The sequence below is a fragment of the Corvus kubaryi genome, unplaced genomic scaffold (assembly GCF_017639235.1).
Source record: "Corvus kubaryi isolate FWS band 111438036 unplaced genomic scaffold, C.kubaryi_AGA036_p1.0 37387, whole genome shotgun sequence".
In the NCBI taxonomy this organism is placed as follows: domain Eukaryota; kingdom Metazoa; phylum Chordata; class Aves; order Passeriformes; family Corvidae; genus Corvus; species Corvus kubaryi.
The window spans coordinates 5,490,845-5,510,097 of record NW_024581129.1 but is presented as its reverse complement, the minus strand read 5'-3'; the positions used below and the strand labels follow the sequence as shown (position 1 = coordinate 5,510,097).

Sequence of the window (19,253 nt, the reverse complement as noted above, 5' to 3'; positions counted from 1 at the left end):
CACCTCCTCTTCACAGCCACCACCAAGGGCATTGCCTTCACCCTGTGCCAGACTACTCCCAGCACATCCAGCACAGGGACTGCTCAACCCGACTGGGAGGCTGCTGATCCAGCTTTAAAAAAAAAAAATAGGGAGGAATTCTAAAAAGCATGCTAATTGTCTCACAGGACTGTCATGGCAAGTTCCAGGCGCTGGAGATGAGTTCCTTCTGATTTCCAGGTGTGACAGCAGAAACCAGAAACAGCCACAGTGTTTCCTTCTGGACCAGCTTAGTTTAGGGACCGATCCTTCTGCCACTCCGCTTTCATTTCAGCTGTGTCACTCCCTTTCCACACACTCCACTTGTTTTATGCTTTTTTTCCCCCTTTCAAGACCTCTACAATGTAAATCCAAAGAGCAGTGCCCTCCTGCCTGCCCCTATTTCCCTTGGCCCGTGCCCAGGTGAGCAGGCCAAGGTCCCGTACCCGCCTGGTGCGTCCTGCCCTGGGCAGGGCTGCTCCTGGGGCCGTCCCCGGCCGCGTTGAAGGCGGAGATGCAGACCAGGTACCGCGTGTGGCTCGTCAGGTTCTTGAGCCGCACGGTTGTCTCCGGGAGGAAAAGGACCTTCACCTTCTCCGTGTCATTCAGGGTGTCGCTCTCCCAGTAATAAATCTGTTGGGACAGCAAGAATCCCAGCATTATCAACGTTGGAAGAGCCCTCTAAGATCATGAGTCCGACCATTGACCCCCACGTTCCCAAGTGCCACATCCACTCGCCTTTGGAACACTTCAAGGCTTGGTGATTCTACCACCTCCCTGGGCAGCCTGCTCCCATGCCTGACCGTGCTTCCTGTGAAGAAATTTTTCCTAATATCTAATCTGAACCTCCCCTGGTGCAACTCAAGGGCATTTCCTCTCATCCTGTCACATGTTTTAGTATATCCTACACCTAGAAGATATCTGGGGACTACAGCTAAAAATGTCCAGGAAGATGGTGCAATCTTGTCTGGACTCCTCTGTTAGTTGGGATACTCAGATTTTTCAGCACCTGCCAAATCTTTTCCTTTGGCAAATTCCCCTGAGTCCAATGACCACGTAGCTGAGTACATCACTCAAAAATAGAGCACAGGCTGAAGAATATGGCCTAATGACAGCAGATATGAGCTGCCAGAATTCAGCGAGGAGAAGTCCGTTTAAATACTCCCTTCAATGCAAGCTGCCTGTCAGCACTGGCATCCTGATACACCCTGATGGTCCATAACTCCCCATTGCACACAAACAGCACTGCCACACCACTGGTGTTCAAAGCACACCCAGGAAAATGCCCTCCTGAAGAGGGTAACAAAGATTCTTCTCCCTAAAGTTCCTTGAGGTGCTTTCCCCCCTTCTTCCATTATATAATTTTTACCCTGATGCCATAAAATTAGGCTTCGGAGAATTTGTTTCCAAGCAGGTGGTGCCAGCCCTATTTATTGGACAGGCCTGGCAGCGAGAGCATTACAACCAAATCTGGCCAAAGCAAGCCAGAGAGTGGAGAGAGCAAGCCAAGGCAAGACTCCACCTTGGCTCTCCAAGCCAAGCTGCTGAAACCATCTATATACGTACAAAAGGGAAAGGACAGGGATTGATATATAAGGATGCTTGTTACTGCCAAGAAGGGATGCCAGATTATTCACATTGGCTTGGCTTTCCTTCACTTATGGATCTAAATTCATGGAGAGAGGCAGAGCCAGACACTGAACCCAAGCCAAGCTCCAGTGTTTGTAGACTTGCCCATTCCCACTCTCTGAGGGTCCATTGTCATGCTGGAGGTGCTGAGCAGCGTGTCTCTGCAACGTGCTCACCTCCTGCAAACCGAATGCAATTAATACTCTGATTTAATTTAGTTAAAGTTAAGGAAACGAAGCAATGCTTCCAAAATTTGACCTGGCTCAGGCTTCTAGCTGGAAGAAAGCTCTGCTCTTCCTAAAGGCTTGTAACATTTGATGGAGGGAAAGCTCAGTTAATTTTCTTCAATACATTTCTTGCCCCCAGCTCTTGTGTATCTGTGTTGCTTTTTGGAGCAGATACGTTGCCTGCATAAGCGGAGCTGCTTCCTTATCTGCATGCTCTGTTTCCCCATGTTCTCCCTTCTCCATAAATAACGACACACTCTCCCCTTTTCTCTCCTCCCCTCTCCCAATCTCTCTCTTTTGCTTTTGGGACTTGCTGCTGTTCCCTACTGCAGCCTGAGCACTGTTTTAAGTTGCCTTATGCGGCGAGGGCGACTGCACTCTGTAGAGCTCTCTCACAAGTAAATAGCAATGCCAAGCAAGATAAATGGAAACAGGAGGAATGGGAGGATTGCCTTGTAGCCTTGGATGTTCCCGTTCTGGCTGTCGGCAGGAGGGGGGTCCCAGGTGAGCTCCAGCTGGCTCGCGGAAAGGGAGTTGACTTGGATGTTCTGTGGGGCCAGTGCCGGTGCTAGGGAGGAAGAAGGACAGAAGAATTAACAGTGACAAGCAGAATTAGCTCATATCCAGGTTTTCCATTTGCAGAAGGACCCAGGGCAGACTCTGTTTATGCCACAAGTCAGCAACGAGCCAGCCCCGGGGTATCTGCGTCATTGGGATGTCTCGGCACAAGAGGCGCGAGGAGCAGCTGAGCCTCGGGACGCAGGCTGGCTTAGACACTGAATCAACCCAATCCTGCCAGCAGCTTTGGAAAAGAAAGGAAAATTTTGGTTTCCTGGTAGTTTGGGTCTCACCTTTGGTGGTGGCTGATCGACTGTTCCTGGTGAGCAAGGCAGCCCCTACCACCATCAGCCCAAATCCCACTCAGCAGCAAGATTTTGGGCCAAAATATTGCCTGAAATTACCTCCAAACCTAGTCAGCTGCTAATCAATTCACCAATATTTTATGTATGATGGAGTGACTCTTAGTTTGCTACTTGATAGCTCCACTTTGATTACACCTCCACATGCACACACAGGCCCTCTTTGGCTCCTGATGGCATTTCTTCTTTGCATTGTGCTGTGCTAGAAAACCAATCTTTGAGTGCACCTGGGTCACTCTATCCCTGCCTTTGTCAGGATCCAACTTGGTGCAGGTGGATTTTCCTCCCCAGCAGCTACTGAGGACGCTCTGTTCTCCTGACCTGCTGTCTGTGCCTCCGGCAGGTTTGAACAAAACAGCTCCTGTTCTGTTCACAGAAAAGGTGCCGAAGCGTGTCCTGGTCAAACTCCAGAAGTGGGGAGAGAAAGGCAGGGCAAAGGCTACGCTTCTCCTTTCTCTGTGTTCACGGTGCCACAGCCTTCAGCCAGACCCCCTGAGAAAGTTGTCTCTTTTCTCTCTGCCCCTTTCTGGGCCATAAATAGAAGCAATAAAATATTCACCACTTGCACTGGATAGCCCCGGTTAGCTGTTCCTCTGGAGACTTCTTTCTTAAGAGAGAATGACCTTCATAAGTCACACTTTTCTACCAATACTCCCTCCCCCCAGAGTTATAAAATAAAAAAGTAATTAACACCCACTCAGCCTGACACCAACTATTTATTTTGTTCTAACTGTGTAGTTTCCATATTATCACTGCCCACCCTGCCGTTAATGGAAATGTTAATAACCAGCGCCAGGTTGTTGTGACAGATGCTTGGGCTCATTATCAGAAATTCTTATTTACCGCTCCATTAAACGACAGAATCGCACAAAAAAACAATTCAATCAAAACTAACTGGAGGAATTTTAACAGCCACATTAATAATCCAAAACATAAATAAAGTTAATTTTGCATGTTTGCCATTGGCAACTCTATTGCAAAATTATTGCTATACAATTAAAACGTGAAAGGTAAAATTGAAAATAGCCTTTATCCCAGGGCTCGGTTAAAACTCTTTATTTATTGTGGGGTTTTTGTTTCCTTTTTGGCTGGATGGTGAATGCATGAGGTGACAGTGACCATCAGTAAAACCCAGCTTGGTCACAAGGATGCACTTGTCTAATTGTTGCCCTGCCTTCTGTGCTCATTGCTTGGCTGGATGCCCTCAGTTCAAGGGAGCTCTGTTAGGGACCAAAAACCTCAAGATTTTGAGACTTTCACAGCAGAAACCATAGCGTGAGGCCAAACTGATCACAGAGAGCAAAGCTGAAAACACATCCCGGAGATCTGCCACGAAGAGATGCTCAGGGAAACAGGAGTGTGTACAGTCACAGAGGAAAATGGGTCGCTTTAGCAGCATATTTCCTTTCTAAGGAGTCACACCACTGTATGTCCTGAGCTGACAGCTTCAAAGTGCTCTCAACACCCAGGTCTGAAGCAGCACCTACAAGGGCATTTTTCTTGGGATGCCATGTGCCAGCCTGGAACAAATGCTGCTTCTGAGACGCGACCATCAGAGGAGATGGCGTGTGCAACCTGCTGCCAGAAAAACACTGCTTTTCCTCAAGCCCTTCATGCAGCACATCTAAGAAACACAGTGGTTAAAACCTGCCAGTGATAACTCTGCACTGACACGCTGCTGGAGCTGCATTTTCGCTGGCACAGCGGCAGAAAATTTGACGGGAGGAATGAACAAAAAAGTGTGGAAAAAGACATTTCTCTTGGCTGCCTCAGAGCCTCCACGAGACGCAAATTGTTTGGTTTTGTGCCCTGTGAGTCTGTCCCTCTGTTCAACTTTCAAAGGCTGAGGTGTCCCTCATCCTCTAAGCACAGATTTCTTGTTGACAGCGAGGGACAGCAGAAGAGTGCTGCTGATGCTTGATGTGGCTCTGCGCCGAAGCACGTTCCATCAAGGGTGAAGTGAAATACTTCAAAAAGAAGTAAACACATCCCTGAAGACTCTACCTGTTTGCAACCCCAAACCATTCCCTAAATATATGGATAGCCTGTGCCAATAAAAGCAAGCGCATTTTAAAGGTGAATTCAAAACGCTTTTTACCTTCTAGGAATGCACTTCAAGATTACTGAGCTCGGAATTTTTCATGGCTGTTGAAATCTCAAATACATAAAAAGCAAGGTTAGAGCTGCATACCTCACACTGCTTTAGGTGTTAGTGACATTATCAACTATAGCAGGAGTGACACAGACCCCCGAGGGTCCAAACACAGCTCTTGGCAGGTGGAAAGCATTTCACTTTGCCTGAAAAAATCGTCTGTGTACTCATGAGGTCGAATTCTGTGCACGCATCCTGCCTTGGAATCTCATGCAGATATTTGTTAACATTTCTTTTCTTATCTGATTTCAATTTACCTTTGAGATTGTCTCCTTGAAACTCTCCCTCAGCCAAAAGGTAAGGAGAAAGACTGAGCAGGTTGTATAGTAATTAGTAACAAATAGTAACAAATACGGGCTGGGCTGCTGCTGGCAGGATCACGTAAAGACAACAAATCTATCCAGAAACGTGGTGAGAGTGTCAAAACGAGCCCATAAATAAAGTTACGCATCTAAATCCACATTTAAACATACCACTGCCCTCATTTCCCAGCTGCACTGAGCAGGCTCTGCTCACACTGCAGGCAATTTGAGCTTGCAAATGCTTCTAACCTTTAAAGAGAAGGTGCTCAAAATCCCCGGTGGCCTCCCTGCTCTGGAGCTCCGTGCTCTGCAGAAGGTTTGCCTCAGCTCTTCTCGCTTGGGATATTTGTTCTCTGGGCTGTGTGGCACCCAGAGCTTTCCATCAGTATGGGACTACTATTCCTTTTCCCAGTGACAGTCGCCACGATGCTCTGTGGCATAGGTAGGCTACAAATCCTTGTGATTCATTGGGCAAACTTAGTAACTGGTTTTGTGAAGCATTCCTCACTGCTCTTATATCTGCTCCAGTTTCTGGGGAGCAGAGGATTTCTCCTCTACAGGTTTTCTAATTGTTTCTGCAGTGGCAGTATTATTGGCAGGACATTCACAGACAAGTTTGGGACAAGATTCCCTGATACTCGCATGCCAATTTAAATAAACATGCAGGCCAAAAATGAGGAGAAAAATGCACTGGAAGAGACTGAAGATTTTCTGTGCATCAGCTTGATCCCAAACAATCCCAAGCAAATTTCTGTTTTTAAAGACCTCTGATCCTTTTCTATCTAGCAAGTGTTTCCCCCCAGTTCTTCAAAGCATGACTTGGAGAACATGCCTGCCTTTATTCCCTAGTAATCAATATGTTTGCATTTTGGTGTTAGCACCTAGAGGCCAGAATCTCATTGCACAATGTGCTGCATAAACACAGAAGAAAGACACAGTTCCAGGCCCTCAAATCCTCTAATCTATCTCCACATTACAATGGAGGGGTGGTTGCAGCATGTTCTGACTATCAGCTGTAATTTTACCTGCCTAGTGATTAACAACAAGGGAGAAGGCACAGCAATACTCAGTTCAGCGTGTGCTGATGGTGAAATCTTGCACACTAGAGCCTCCAAAGTTTACAGATTCATTCCTGGAACACACAGGCATGGAAAATAGGGCTGGAAAGGGTTTGGAGAAGGCTCAGACATCACCCTCCTGTGTCACACTGGGATCAGCTCGCTGGTGAGATGTTCATGTAATCTCAATCACTGACTTCTTTCCAGATTGTGCTGTCATTCCCACACAAACTCTGCCAGCACCTCTCTACTTTAACAACTCTTAAAATAGGGGTTTGTATAATACCCATATTTTAAAAATAAAAATAAACAAAATAGGGATATCTATAATATAACAATAACTCATAAAATAACTCTCATATTATTCTTTTTGATCATAGTCTAACCTAAACCATCCTCGCTGTATTGAAGTTACATCCCTGCAGTGACATGGAGATTGCTGCTTCTTCAGCTGCAGCCACTGCCTTCAAGCTACAGTGTAGATAAGCAATAGTTTAGTGGATTATAAAGCCAAACACAATCCAACAAACAGAAGGTCACCAGATAAAACAGTGAGACTGATCTGCAGAACAGGCAAGGTGGAGCACAAGGGGTTTTCTTGCAATATGGGCCTAGAGAAGGAATGCGAGGATGGTACCTCCCAGGAATAACCAAAAAGGTGAATCTGCAGATGTCTGCAGTCACTCCTTGCATGAAGGAAAAGTGGCATGAGAGAAAAATGTTCAGTGTTTATTGGCCATTTTCTTACAGAGTCTGGGGAAGAGCAGTGAGAGGATCGGAGCTTCCCCGTGTGGCAGAGCCTTGGTGCCACCAGGAATGCTGTGTGAGTGCTGCCGATTAGCTCAATAACAATTAGTCAACTGTGCTTCAAAACCAGCTACTGCAAAGCTGCTTTCTGCTGTGACAGAGCAGCACAAGCTATATTTAGAATGTAAAACACGCTTCCCACTAATTTCTGGCTGTTTTAGGCTGGGCTTTGTCTCGTGATGGAAGTCAGTGCTTTTTCCGTGGGCTGCACTTTCTGTGGTTACTCAGATGTTTTTCAGAGGCACTGAGAGATGCAGAGCCACATTCCAGGGATGTGGGTCTTAACCCCTCCAACACACTCCATTTGCTACGCTGGGCCTGAGTGCTCCTACCCTCTTACTCAGGCACAGCAATTTGGCACCAACAGCCACTGCTCTGCCAGGTATTAACTTTGTCAGGCTTGTGACACCCTGAGACACAAAATGGGTCTCAGGAAATACCCCTTTTTCAAGGGTTGTTGATGTATGTGTTGATTTACACGGTTGCATAGATCAATGTAAGAGAAATTGAAACATTTCCTCTCATACCAATGGAAGTGAACACAATAAGAACTTAAAAATCTCTCTCACCTTCGTGAACGCTGAAGATGAGAGAGCAAAAATGCAAAAATAGAAAGACGTAGAATAGAAAGACAAAATATAGAAACCTATTTTAGTGGAGAAGAAAAGGTGAAGAGAAGAAAAAGAACAGCTGTCAGGATGAGGACTTTGGGAGTCTGGAACACCTGCAATTGTTTTACTCTGTGCCATCTAATCTGGGTAGGCAAACACTTGGCTCTCTCTGTATACCGTATTTAGCACACTAGCTGTGTTTTGCCACATCAAATTTTTAAAGGGTATTAAAGTCATGAAGAAACATAAATTAAAGCAGCTGCAAATGATCCCCAAATGTAACATCCCCAGCTTCTTTGCTTAGCACTGGGAACCTTCCCAACGTTGGCACAGGTATCATCAGCACCTGCAGAGACACAGGAGGGAGGTGGGGGTGGAGGGAGGAAGGAGGGAGAGATGACATTCCTGCAAACTGAATTCCTGCAAACTGAAATGAAACAAGGACTAGAAATGAAGTATCTTTCCATGGACACAAAGTTAGGGGGGTACCTGCCAGTGCTGTTTTTGAACTGAGGAGGCATTTTCATCCTGTTCCTCACCATCTCTTCTGCGGGTGGTGAAAACACTGTTGCTGTGGTCCCTACTCTTTTAAAGTGGGTTTGGATTTCCCACGTGCGTGAGCCGTGTGCAGTCTGGGAATTTCACGGGGCAGACGTGGTCTGGGTGATGCAGGGGTTACTGTGATTGCAACCATGGCAAACCTCTCAGAGCAGTGTGTGAAAGAGCCTGCAAACAAAAACTACACACTTTTCTTTTGCTGAATTCCACAGTTCTACTTAGCAAACACAACCCTGGAACAGGCTATCAGATTGCATACTGAGATTATCCATCAAGGGAGTGAGAGAGCCTGGCCCAAAAGTAAAGCCCTCACAGAACTGTCAGACTGCCTCTGCAAAGGACGTACAGGTGGTTAAAACAAGAAGGGGGGAATAATAAAATGAGCTTTTCCCTCTATTTCTTTCATGTCAACACGGATATGATCACACACAGGCAGGCAGCCCATCAGTCAGCAGAGATGGGCCATGAGCAGGAACAGCAAGAGCCTGACAGCATTAGGTATGCACAAACAAACACACAGGCACAAACCTGCAAGCTAAAATCCCCTCTCTCTTACATCCATGCAAATTAGGGATAGCTCCTGAAGCCCCCTCTCCCTTACATCCATGCACATTGGGGTTTTCTCTGTCGAAGAGCAGACCCAGTTGTGTAAGGAGAGCAGTGTCAGCTCTGATGAGCGCAGGATTCGCCCCCAGGAGGTACTGAAGGTTGTTCAAGGGATGCTGAAGAGCTGCTGCGTGTTTGATGCACTGGTCTGATCCTTTCTCGTGTGCAGTGGGAGCAGTACAGGGTAGGAAAGCACTGCCCTGCATTCTCTTACAAGTCTACCCATTAGAGAACAAAATTACTGATTTCAGATTATTCCCCCACACTCTCCAGGACCCAAAATTCCTCCTCCTCTATTTATAGTCATGCTCCACTTCTTATAATTTGTTAATGCCACATTTGAATATCATAATACCACAAGTTCATGGCAGCTGACAAAATCACCCATTCACATCCACCAACAGCAATGGCAGCACCTACTAAAGTGTAATCAGCACCAGCAACTCCTCCTGCTCCACTGCAGCCAAGAGAGTGCATCAAATAATCTCCACTGGGTTTACCATCTACCAAATGTCAAAAGCTGTACCAGAAAAAAGTCAAAGGGCACAGGTGGGATCTATCCCCAGAATAACCTTTTGCTGTGGCTTTAATGCCAGTTTGGGTAGCTGGCCCCCACGAGGGATTAATTTAGGATTTACAGATTGCAACTGTCAGGGAACCCCAGGGAGCCCCCAGAAGACTGTGTTCTCGCACTCCTGGGGAGAGAGAGATTAAATTTAAATTTTCTTGACTCTCAGTGAGAGTTTTCTCTTCCTTTCTTTATTTTTCATCCCTGAGATCATCACTGTGGTTTTACACCCCCATATCATCTCAGTGTCTGGACCGCTGTGGCCAAAATATTTTAGACTATTGCTAATTCATACTTTCATAAGAAAAAAAGGCAACTTTTTTTTGTTTCAAGTCTACAACGGGCAACCTGAAAAGCCTCCAGTTCTGTGATTGATGACAGATACAGCAAACAGATGTCAGAGAAGAAAACCAACTGTGTTTCTCCACAGCTGGCTTCACAGCAAAGCTGTACAGAGGAGGCAAAGCCACAGGAGTTGAGACCCATATGAAAATACTTACAGCACAAATTTTGCTCACATATCCCAGGATGACTGCAAACAAGCAGAGCAGGACTGCACAATTATGCAAAATAGAAATTTGGCTGCAAATAGAGCCCTTTAGTCAGAAGCACTCCAGCTCCAGCCTGTGGCTGCTGGAATAGGAGTTATCAGCCAGGGGCTTCCCCACTTCTTTACCAGGGCAATTTCTGGTTCATTTGACTTTACTACTGATAGCTCGTGTTTTTGGAAAGGAAGGTTAATTCCTCTGCTTTTAATGGAGTAGCTGTGCTGGCAGTCCAGTAAAGCTTTGCATACACGATCAGGCTTCTCCTCCCTCCGCCCTCTGCTCTGTGCAGGGATGTCCCTGCTCTCAGCTCTTCACAGGCCATAGAACACTGCAGCAGAACAGCTCATTTGTCCTTCCCCTCCCACCAACTGCAGCACAAAGCCACGAGCCCTCATGATGAATTTGGGCACGGGAGTCTGCCCGTCTCGGGCTACAGTCAGCACCAGAAAATCAGCATCAAATGGTTGGGGTTGTGAGTTCATCATCAGAGCAAAACGCTGCCCGGCAAGCACAGCCCAGCCACAGCCAGGGACGAGCCGGGGCAGAGCATCAAAACCGCGGATATTTTTTGCTTGGACAGAAACATCTTTCCTACATTGAGACGTGATAAAAAGAGGCAATTAGACCCGAGCTAAGCAGGAGCTGCCGCACTGCATAAAGCATTGTGCTGTACCAAAGGCTGCTGATGACCAATATTAACAACTTAATGAGCTGTTAATGAGGCGCGCGTTCGGCTTTTACTTGCAGCATGAAAACATTGCAAATCATTTTAGGGAGCTTCTGGACTGTCAGTGGAGAATTAAAGATGTCAAATAAGCCCATCAAATCTATGTCTCAATCTGGACACTGCTTTCCAGTGCATTCGCTTAAAATTCCTTCTCCTATATGGTAGAATAACTTGCTTTGACAGCACTACGACTCTCAGACTTTGCTTCCTTCTGTCTTGACATTAGATTTCAGTCTCCAGAGAGCTGCAGGGATGTCTTTTTGACATGTTGACATTAAGGACACTTCTTCCACAGACTCACACTGGCACGGTTACTTTCTGCCTTGCCATTGGAAGAGCAGCCACTGAGCTAAGATACCAGATCTGGAAGTCTAATTAGCAAACCTTCACATCATCTGTAAACAGATTAAGAATATAAAATTACCCTTAAGAAATAGCCAGTTTGAGTAGGAAAGGGAGCCAAGGCTTATAGAGAAAATTCATTTCCATAACTCCCCAGCATTGCAGCAATACCAGTAGCACACAAGCAGTGACTAATGCTCTATGTGGGCCCACTTTAGTTTGTTATTTTTTACTGTCCTGCCACAGCCCTGCAGGATTAGATCCCACAGCCAAGTGCTATCAACACTCCTGTTACCTCCAGTGGAGCTGCATTGATGGGAACAACAAATCCAAATTGGACTTGCTGCAGACAAGCCCTTAGTGGAGCCCCAGAACACAGAGTGAACCTGGAGAAGCTTAAAATCCACCAAGAAACACTGATGGGATGTGCTGAGTGGCCAATCCTGCTCTCAGAAATGGGATGCTGTTGGGATACAGGCATATTGGTTTCCAAGAAAAGCTGGAAAGATCTTACTTGCCCAATCCAAACAGAAAATGTCTCACCACTTCTTTTTCTCTCCATCTTCCTACAGCTTGCCTTTCTTGCTCTGCTCTGACTTTGTCTTTTAGCACATTGTTGGAGAACATGGCTTGCATCTTTAACTCCAAGCTCAGAGGAGACCTTCTCCTTCCTTGAAGAGAAAGACACCGGGGACAGGATGGCAACCCAGTGTCACTCCTGGAGCAAGGCATTCCCAGAACTCCAGGGTGAAGCTTGTCCTGAACTGAGCATGACATTGGAACAGCTCTGCAGGTTCTTTAAAGGGGAGAGAAAAAAGACAACCAGTTTCAAACACCCTGCCATCCCCCAAAAGTAGCCTTTTACTGATGGTCCAGAGGCATCAGCAATTAAAAAGCAAATACCCTATTAATTCAAAGGCTCGGTGATTTTAAAGTGCCAAAGTTGCCCTTTGTTTAAAGTTTGAGCAAATGAAACCAGTAATTTATTTACCATTCTATTTCCCAATAGCTTCCCTCCATCCCCTTTTGTTTCTCGAGAGAAGATACTCTCCCCTAGGCTGACAGGTTTTAGACTACTGCAATGTGAAATGGCCATGATAATCCTTCTCTTCCCTCCTCCAGTGGCATCTGGGATGGCACTGCCCACCCAGCTCTTGCAGCTGTGCCAGCAGCAACGTGCTCTGTATCTGCACAGGCACAGCCAGCCCACGTGTCCCACGCAGATAGGAGAAAACAGCCACGGGGCCACGGCAGGATGGAGGCTGCCAGCTCCAGTGTGCTGGAATGTTGTCATTCCTCTCGCAGGCTGTTACCAAGGGGGCACAGGGGACTCCACACAGCATCTCCTCCGCTGTGTTTGGGGCAGGGGAGGAGATAAGGCTGCTGTGCTGTAAGAGAAAGGGGGGCCCCAGGCAGCGCTGAGGGACCTCCTTCTCCAGAAAGCGACCTACGGTGGGGAGGTGACTCCATGGGGGGAATCTGGAGTGAACACAGAAATGAGTGAGGCCTGAAGAAAGAGATTAAAGCACCCAAGGGCAAAGAAGCCTTGTCCTGCCAACCTTCCCTGCCTTCAGCACGGAGACAAAGGGACATAGCCCCAGCACAGATAACCAGGTAAGAAGGGACAAGAGCTCTGTGCTGGAAGCAGTTTCTAAGGGGGAGTGAAGTACGTGGAGTTCAGTCTTTGCTTCCTTACAAGGCTTCTTTGTCCTTATCATGGCTTGCTCTCTCAATGTAGCCTTTTCTGTCCCAAACCTCTTTCACTATTTTTAGTCTTGGAGCTTTCCAGGTGGTTTCTGTTTCTGGCCTCTAAAATGCTGGAGATGGGCAGGCAGCTCCAAGTGCTTCCCCTGACATTACTGGCAGAGCAGATCTTCCCTCCCTGTGTCAGCTACAGGTGAATAAAATAAAGTTTGTGAAGTCCAGGACCACCTGTGGAGCTGCAGGCAGGAGGGCAGATGAAAATAATTGCAGATAACAGGAAGAAATTTGCTTTGGTGTCTGCTGGCTTTGCACAAAGAGTTAGATTCAGGTGTTGAAGACAGAGGTCAGAGGCAGTCATCACTCTGTCCCATTTCTGCTCTTTTCCAAGCTACAGTTTCACTTGGAAGAACATGAGAGGGCCAAGTAATCTTCTCTGAAAGATGATGGTACAACCAAAGTGGCATTTCAATGGAGGACTTCTAAAGAAAGGGATTTGTCTCCCAGCTCTTTTTACTCCTTGCCTTTCCCACTATGGAACCAGCTCTCAGAGATCATCATTAAAAAGAACAACAACAACAACCCAGCCTCATCAGTTCTTGTGAATTCTGAAGGTCACCAATGTCACCATCAGTTATAATGACACACATCACTCCCCTCTTCACACAAATGGATTTACAACCTGTTTAAAGGCTGATGTCTCTTGGAGCACTTCACCCCTTGTGCCACCTCCTCATCACACACACTCACTCTACTCCAGCAACAGATGCTGGAAGAAGTGATGAATTCCTTTACTTTTCATCCAAAACAGCTTTGCAGTATATGGGAGAAGCACTGAAGGCTGCAGGCTTGTTAGCACAGGATTTGTACTGCCATATTTTACTTTATTCACCTTCCCAAATTAGGTGAAGCACATCTGGCCCAAACCTGTGATTTCTGTTTAATTAAAATGCAGGTAGTGGAGTCTCCCAAACTCCAGAGCCCCCCACATAATCAGGTAGTGACAGCAACCTGGTAGAATAATGCTCTTGATAAAGTGGCTGCTCTAACAGAGTCTTAATTTCAGTGGAGCAGAACAGCACCTCTGGTAGCAGCTGCGTTTCAGGCTGGGATGAATATCAGTACCCAGCCTCTCGCTGAACACTCACTGCCTCCCCAATCAAAGCCAGCATCCCTGACAGCTGAACTGTTAAATGAATTAACAAGGCAAAAAAGGGGCTTGCCAGCGGGGCTGCGACTCCCTTCCTAATTTCTGCAAGTGGTGGCTTTCAATTTTTCTGTCATTTGTCAGGAGATGCACATGGTTCTCTAATGAGCAGGGCAGAGCTGCAGCCAGCTCTAAAAAGCAGTGTTAGAGGATCTTTTGGGCCTTGGAGGAGAGGGATCCAGATGCTTGAGGCAGGTGGGGGAAGGACACGGGCTCTGCTCAGACTGAACAGGCAGCACATCCTTCCCAGCTGTGCTGAGCTCAAGGACTCCCAGCCCACTCTCCCATCTCGGGGAAGAACTGCTCTCCACACCAGTGACTTTTGCCAATATCCAGGCAGAACTCAAAATGGAGCCTTTGATTTTATGGGCTACTCTAACAAGGAAAAGCATTTCCTCCACCTGTAGAATAAAATAAAAAACCACCATCAAAAAAATCCAAAAGATCCAAACCACTGGCATCCAGCTTTCCCGTGCACCAGGCAAGTTGGGATACGGAGGCCTTTTACTCATGTCTGGGCCATTGTTCTCTCCCAAAATTCCCACCTGCCCATCATTCAGGGGCAGGGAAGACCTGCTCAGGCTGCCCAAGGGGGCAGTTGGCTGGAGTACAGCTCAAGAGCACTTGAGGGCTGGAGAGAAACTCCCCATTTGGGTATATTTTGCTCATTTAATTGGCAAAACTTGCAGAAGGTTGGTTTTAATGGCTTTCACCCCACACCCCCCGAGGTTTTTCAGGTGGTTCCATTACCTACTGGAACTTCTATTGTAAAAATCCAGGTGTGATCATAGGAATATCTTCAAATCTAACAGGGGAGAGTACAAGAGGAAGGAAGGAATCACAGACACTCTCCCTTCTGCATCACTCAGTAGAAGCTGAACAGCACAACAACCATCAGCAACACGAACACCCAACAGAAATGGGTGTTTTGACTGAGCTGGCCTAAGCCCAGCATAGTTCCCCAAAGGCACAAAGGCTGTATATCCTTTTTTACGAGCCAGAGAGGAATGTTCTCCCCCCTCCCAGAATTACTGCAATACTTAGGGCAGAGCGAGGCCCCGTTTAACAGCACTGAGACATGAGTTACCTGAGAGCTTCAGGCCAGGAACTGGCCATCTTCACTCACTTTGTGCCCAGTACTGCGCCTGTGTCAGCACCTGTTGTTTATTGGGAAGCTTTTCTCTCTTTTTAACCTGGGTGCCCCATTGCTGGAGCTGAGCAGAGCCATTTTTTTCCAGCTTGCTGCTTAACTGCCTTTACCATGGGTAAGAACATCGAGCAAACAATAACAACAAAAACCTTGTATTTCCACAGCACACTTTAACTCAAAGGTGTCACAAATCAATTTAAAACTTAAATTGCAATACCATCTCCAATCACTTCACTCACAGTATAAATCACAGCCAGTTCTGGTGGGAGAAGAGGCAGTTATATAACAAAGTGTAATAACTTCACACAACAAGAGTGAAAATCGGCAGGAAGATCCTACATTCATCATTTCTGCTGCGTGAACCTGGATGGTCCCTTTCCAGAGGTAAATCTGGGAACTCTAAAACAACAGCCAAGTCACACACTGCAACTTCAGACACCAGTCCTGCCTGGAAAAGGTCTCCTGGATATCACAGCATGATGGAATGGTTTGAGTTGGAAGGGATCTTGAAGCTCATCTAATTCCAGCCCCCCTTCCTTCAGACACTCAGGGATTGTGCAGTTATCTCAGTGTCCTCTCAAGTTTGTCTCCTCCTGTTGCCCTGTTCTCTGAGTTATGATAGGAAGATCTGGACTGTGGGATTAAAAGACACGATATAACAGCATTTCCTTGTTTTCCCCAGCTGATTTCCCGTGCTGTGTACATGTGTATAAGTCATGTGCTGGCTCCATTTGCAGCAGGGAGATACTTAGCTCTGAAACAAAAATGTATTTTGAAGCCAGATACAGTTGGCTCCACCTGGGACTATCTTCGCTGCAGTTGCAGAAGTAAGCTGGAGCAACAGCAAACTAGAAAAAAATGTAAATATTGCCAGCTGTCGCTCCAGGGCCACGCTGCTCTGATTAATTTATGATGTTTTCAAAGAAAGAGGGTGAATACTGCACCATATTTGAAATGAAAAGGTTAAGCAGAGTTTAAAAAAATGCACAGTAGAGTTTCTTAAAAAATGTGCTTTGCTTAGTTTTGAGCAACAGAATATTTAATGACTAATAATAAAACGAGTTAGTGCTGGCTTTGATAACTCCTCCATCCCACAGCCCTGAGACACGGGAACAAAGTGCAATCAGCTCTGTTGCTGGGCTGAGCAACGGGAGGGTCGAGCTGCTTCCCCTTGTTCTGAGCTTCAAACACTGCTGCTGCAGAAATTGAGACCATAACTAACAAGGATTTCAGTGCCAGCCTCTCTCCAGCTGGGATCACCATAAACATGGCCCTGCTGGCAGGGCTGGAGGAAGGCATCAGCTATTCCAGTCCTGCCCTTCCCAGCTGGAGTTTCTGAGGGGACAGACTGGCTGGGGGTTATCTGGGCTCTGACAAACCACCCGTTTCTCAAGGCAGTCACAGAAGTGTCTGCTCAACTCTTCTGTCCTGATTTCCACCTCCAGCCTTCCCGTGGGGAAATTTTAAAATGATCTCAGGCACCAGATCTCAGGACTCAGGCACCAGATCCAGAGTAAGCAAAGGCTTGAACAGTGCCACTGACCCTCAGCTTCTGCAGGGCTGGTTGCAGTGACAGAGTCTGCACGTTCCTGGGAGCAGCCGACACCTGCCTCCAAAGCCAGCATCAAACCAGGCACGGTGTCTCCTCACTTCAAGAGCGCAAAACTAAAGCCAGGTGTGCTGCCAGGCAGTGTCTCTACACAGAGAGTTATAAAATAAAAGAACCAGCTTTCCAAGTCTCCTTTGTTTTGTAGTTTTGTTTCTTTTCCCTTGTGGCTTTCCTGTGCTCCACTTTTCACTTCTTTAGCTCGAGTCAATTTTTCCCTCAAGCTAATTTGGTATGAACAGTCATCCTCCTGCAACTCCAAAAATATTTTCTTTTCTTTCTTTCAAATGCCCTTTCTTCCCTCCTTCCTGCAGACCAACTGGTTTTCCAATGGCAAAAAACTGTCAGTGCCAATTCCAGTAGAGGGAACTACAGAAAACTGTCAGCAATAACGACTGGGGAATTTTTCAAATAATCCCTTTCCTGGACAATTATTGAACATTATCTGGAGAATACTAAAACATGCTGGTACTTAAAAAAAAGGGAAATCAACTAATTTTCTTTTCACCTACCTGCTTCACCCACAAACACTTCCACTGGTGTGCTGGTAGGGCTCTCACCAATGACATTATATGCTGTCATTAGTACTTCATACCGCTTGTATTTCTTCAACTCTAAAAAAGTAAAATATTATATATTAATATTACATACTATCATTTATACTGTATTACAGCTATCTTTTAGACTCCAACACCTCTACAGCTCCAGACTTGTCTCTCAGGAAACATGGCAATAGGACAGTACAATAGTGCAATGTCTACTTCAGTCCTTCCTGGATTCACACATCACAGCAGTATTTGCATCATTTTGAAAGATATTTGTGGTGAAATGGCAGGATTTTCCTGTGTTTCCTCACAGTGTTGCTCCAGTTAGAGGAATAACGATCTCTCTTGGAATATACCCATTTCTTATGGATAACTACCTAGAGCAACATCTCTAGGTCATTCTTAAGGACAGAAAATGGCAGGATTTGGCTCTGAATGTCACCATGAGGTCTCATTTTGATGTGCACTGGTAGGGAAGAGCCTGCCTAGCTTTTGCCTAATCCCTGGAATGCTCATTTAGAGGGGGGCATTTGGCAACTGCACTGCTCTAGAATGGCACAGCTGAAGCAGGGGCAGAGCAAGACCTGCAGTGGGGAACCTGGAGTCCCTTTGCGGGTACTCCATGGGTATCTTCTCCTCCAACGTGACCACAGCCTGTCCATCAATCACAACGAGAAAGGAGAATTCGAAGGCTGGACTCCATTTGGCTACCAGGCAACAAATTTGTTTGCTGACATAGAGAAACTACTCTGACAGATGAGGTGGGAGAGTGAGAGAAGCGTGAAAAAATCCAGAAAACCCAATTGTTTGTGGGTGATTAACAGATGCAACGAGGGTGGAGCAGAATCACATCAACGTCATTAGGGGAGGCAGCGCCTGAGCAGTTTCAGATTTTGCATTTTCAGGATGAAAGAATCAATCCCAACAGATATATTTATCATCTACAATACTTAACAGGGAAATTAGAGTAAGAGAGCAATCAATAATATAAATTGCCCTATTTAAATGAGCATTGAATTAAGACACGCATGGCCAGAGGTCCAAATTTCTCCCTTTGCCAATAATTTTCCTTGCTATCTACAAATCAGAGTCCCCTTAACTCAGGGGCTGACAGGATGCCATTGGTTTGGTAAGGTTAAAAAAATCCTAATTAGACAAGTTTTTCTAATTTCAGTGTCACAGAAGTGTTTGTAAGTGTTGTGCTCCAGTATCTGACTGCGAGTTCAGCATCATTCCCCCGTCTCGGGCACACTGTAAATTATATCTGATACATCCCTAATTTTTTAATGTGATATCACTAAACTCAGACGGACTGCAAAACATGGAGCAAGCAAATCAGAAATAACAGTGCTGAGTTCATAAACAACCAACCAATAGTAGGATACACACGTATAGTACTGGGCAGCTCGCACAGGGAAACTTCATTTTCTGCCATGAGAAGTCACAAGGGAGATTTTAGTGTTAACTGGATGTGGAAGAAAATGGAACACGAGAGTTCATGCATGCAACTTTCAGTGGGGATCAGGCTTCATTTTTTCTTTTTTTTAGCCCATCACAATCTGTGACTCAAAAGCCTTGGGCAAAACCTATCTAGTGAACCATCATCACCACAAAGCAACTTGCCTTTTAACTCTGTCGAATGTTATTTTATTCATTTCCAATTGAAAACACCTCTGGAGATGCACATAAATTCATTGGGCCCTTTCTAAATTGGCCCTGTACTCCATGGAATGCCTGAGCATTGCAATGCTTGAATCATAGGACTAATGATGTGATACAGCTAAACTCAGATAGACTGCAAAATATGTAGCAAGTGAATCAAAATTCATTTGGCATCAGCAATACTGGGTTGTTACAGTCAATAATGTTTTACCTTCCCAGCAGCCACATTTTTACAACAGCTACCTACTTGCATCATCGATGTCTCTGGGTGTAGGGGAAGCAAAGGCTTAAAGAAAAAGAAACTTGAGA

At 46.0% G+C, this 19,253-nt stretch overlaps 1 protein-coding gene across 8 annotated transcripts in view; it reads right to left on the bottom strand.

The window, feature by feature from the left end:
- The window catches only part of SDK1 (sidekick cell adhesion molecule 1), a 387,987-nt gene that overhangs the window by 31,130 nt on the left and 337,604 nt on the right, over positions 1-19,253 (bottom strand). For all 8 annotated transcript variants that reach the window (XM_042036822.1, XM_042036824.1, XM_042036827.1 and 5 more), the window contains 3 exons: positions 17,250-17,351; positions 2,327-2,442; positions 465-651 (listed from right to left, as the gene is read on the bottom strand). In XM_042036822.1, coding sequence (XP_041892756.1) covers positions 465-651; positions 2,327-2,442; positions 17,250-17,351 — 405 coding nt within the window. The remainder of the gene's footprint in view (positions 1-464; positions 652-2,326; positions 2,443-17,249; positions 17,352-19,253) is intronic.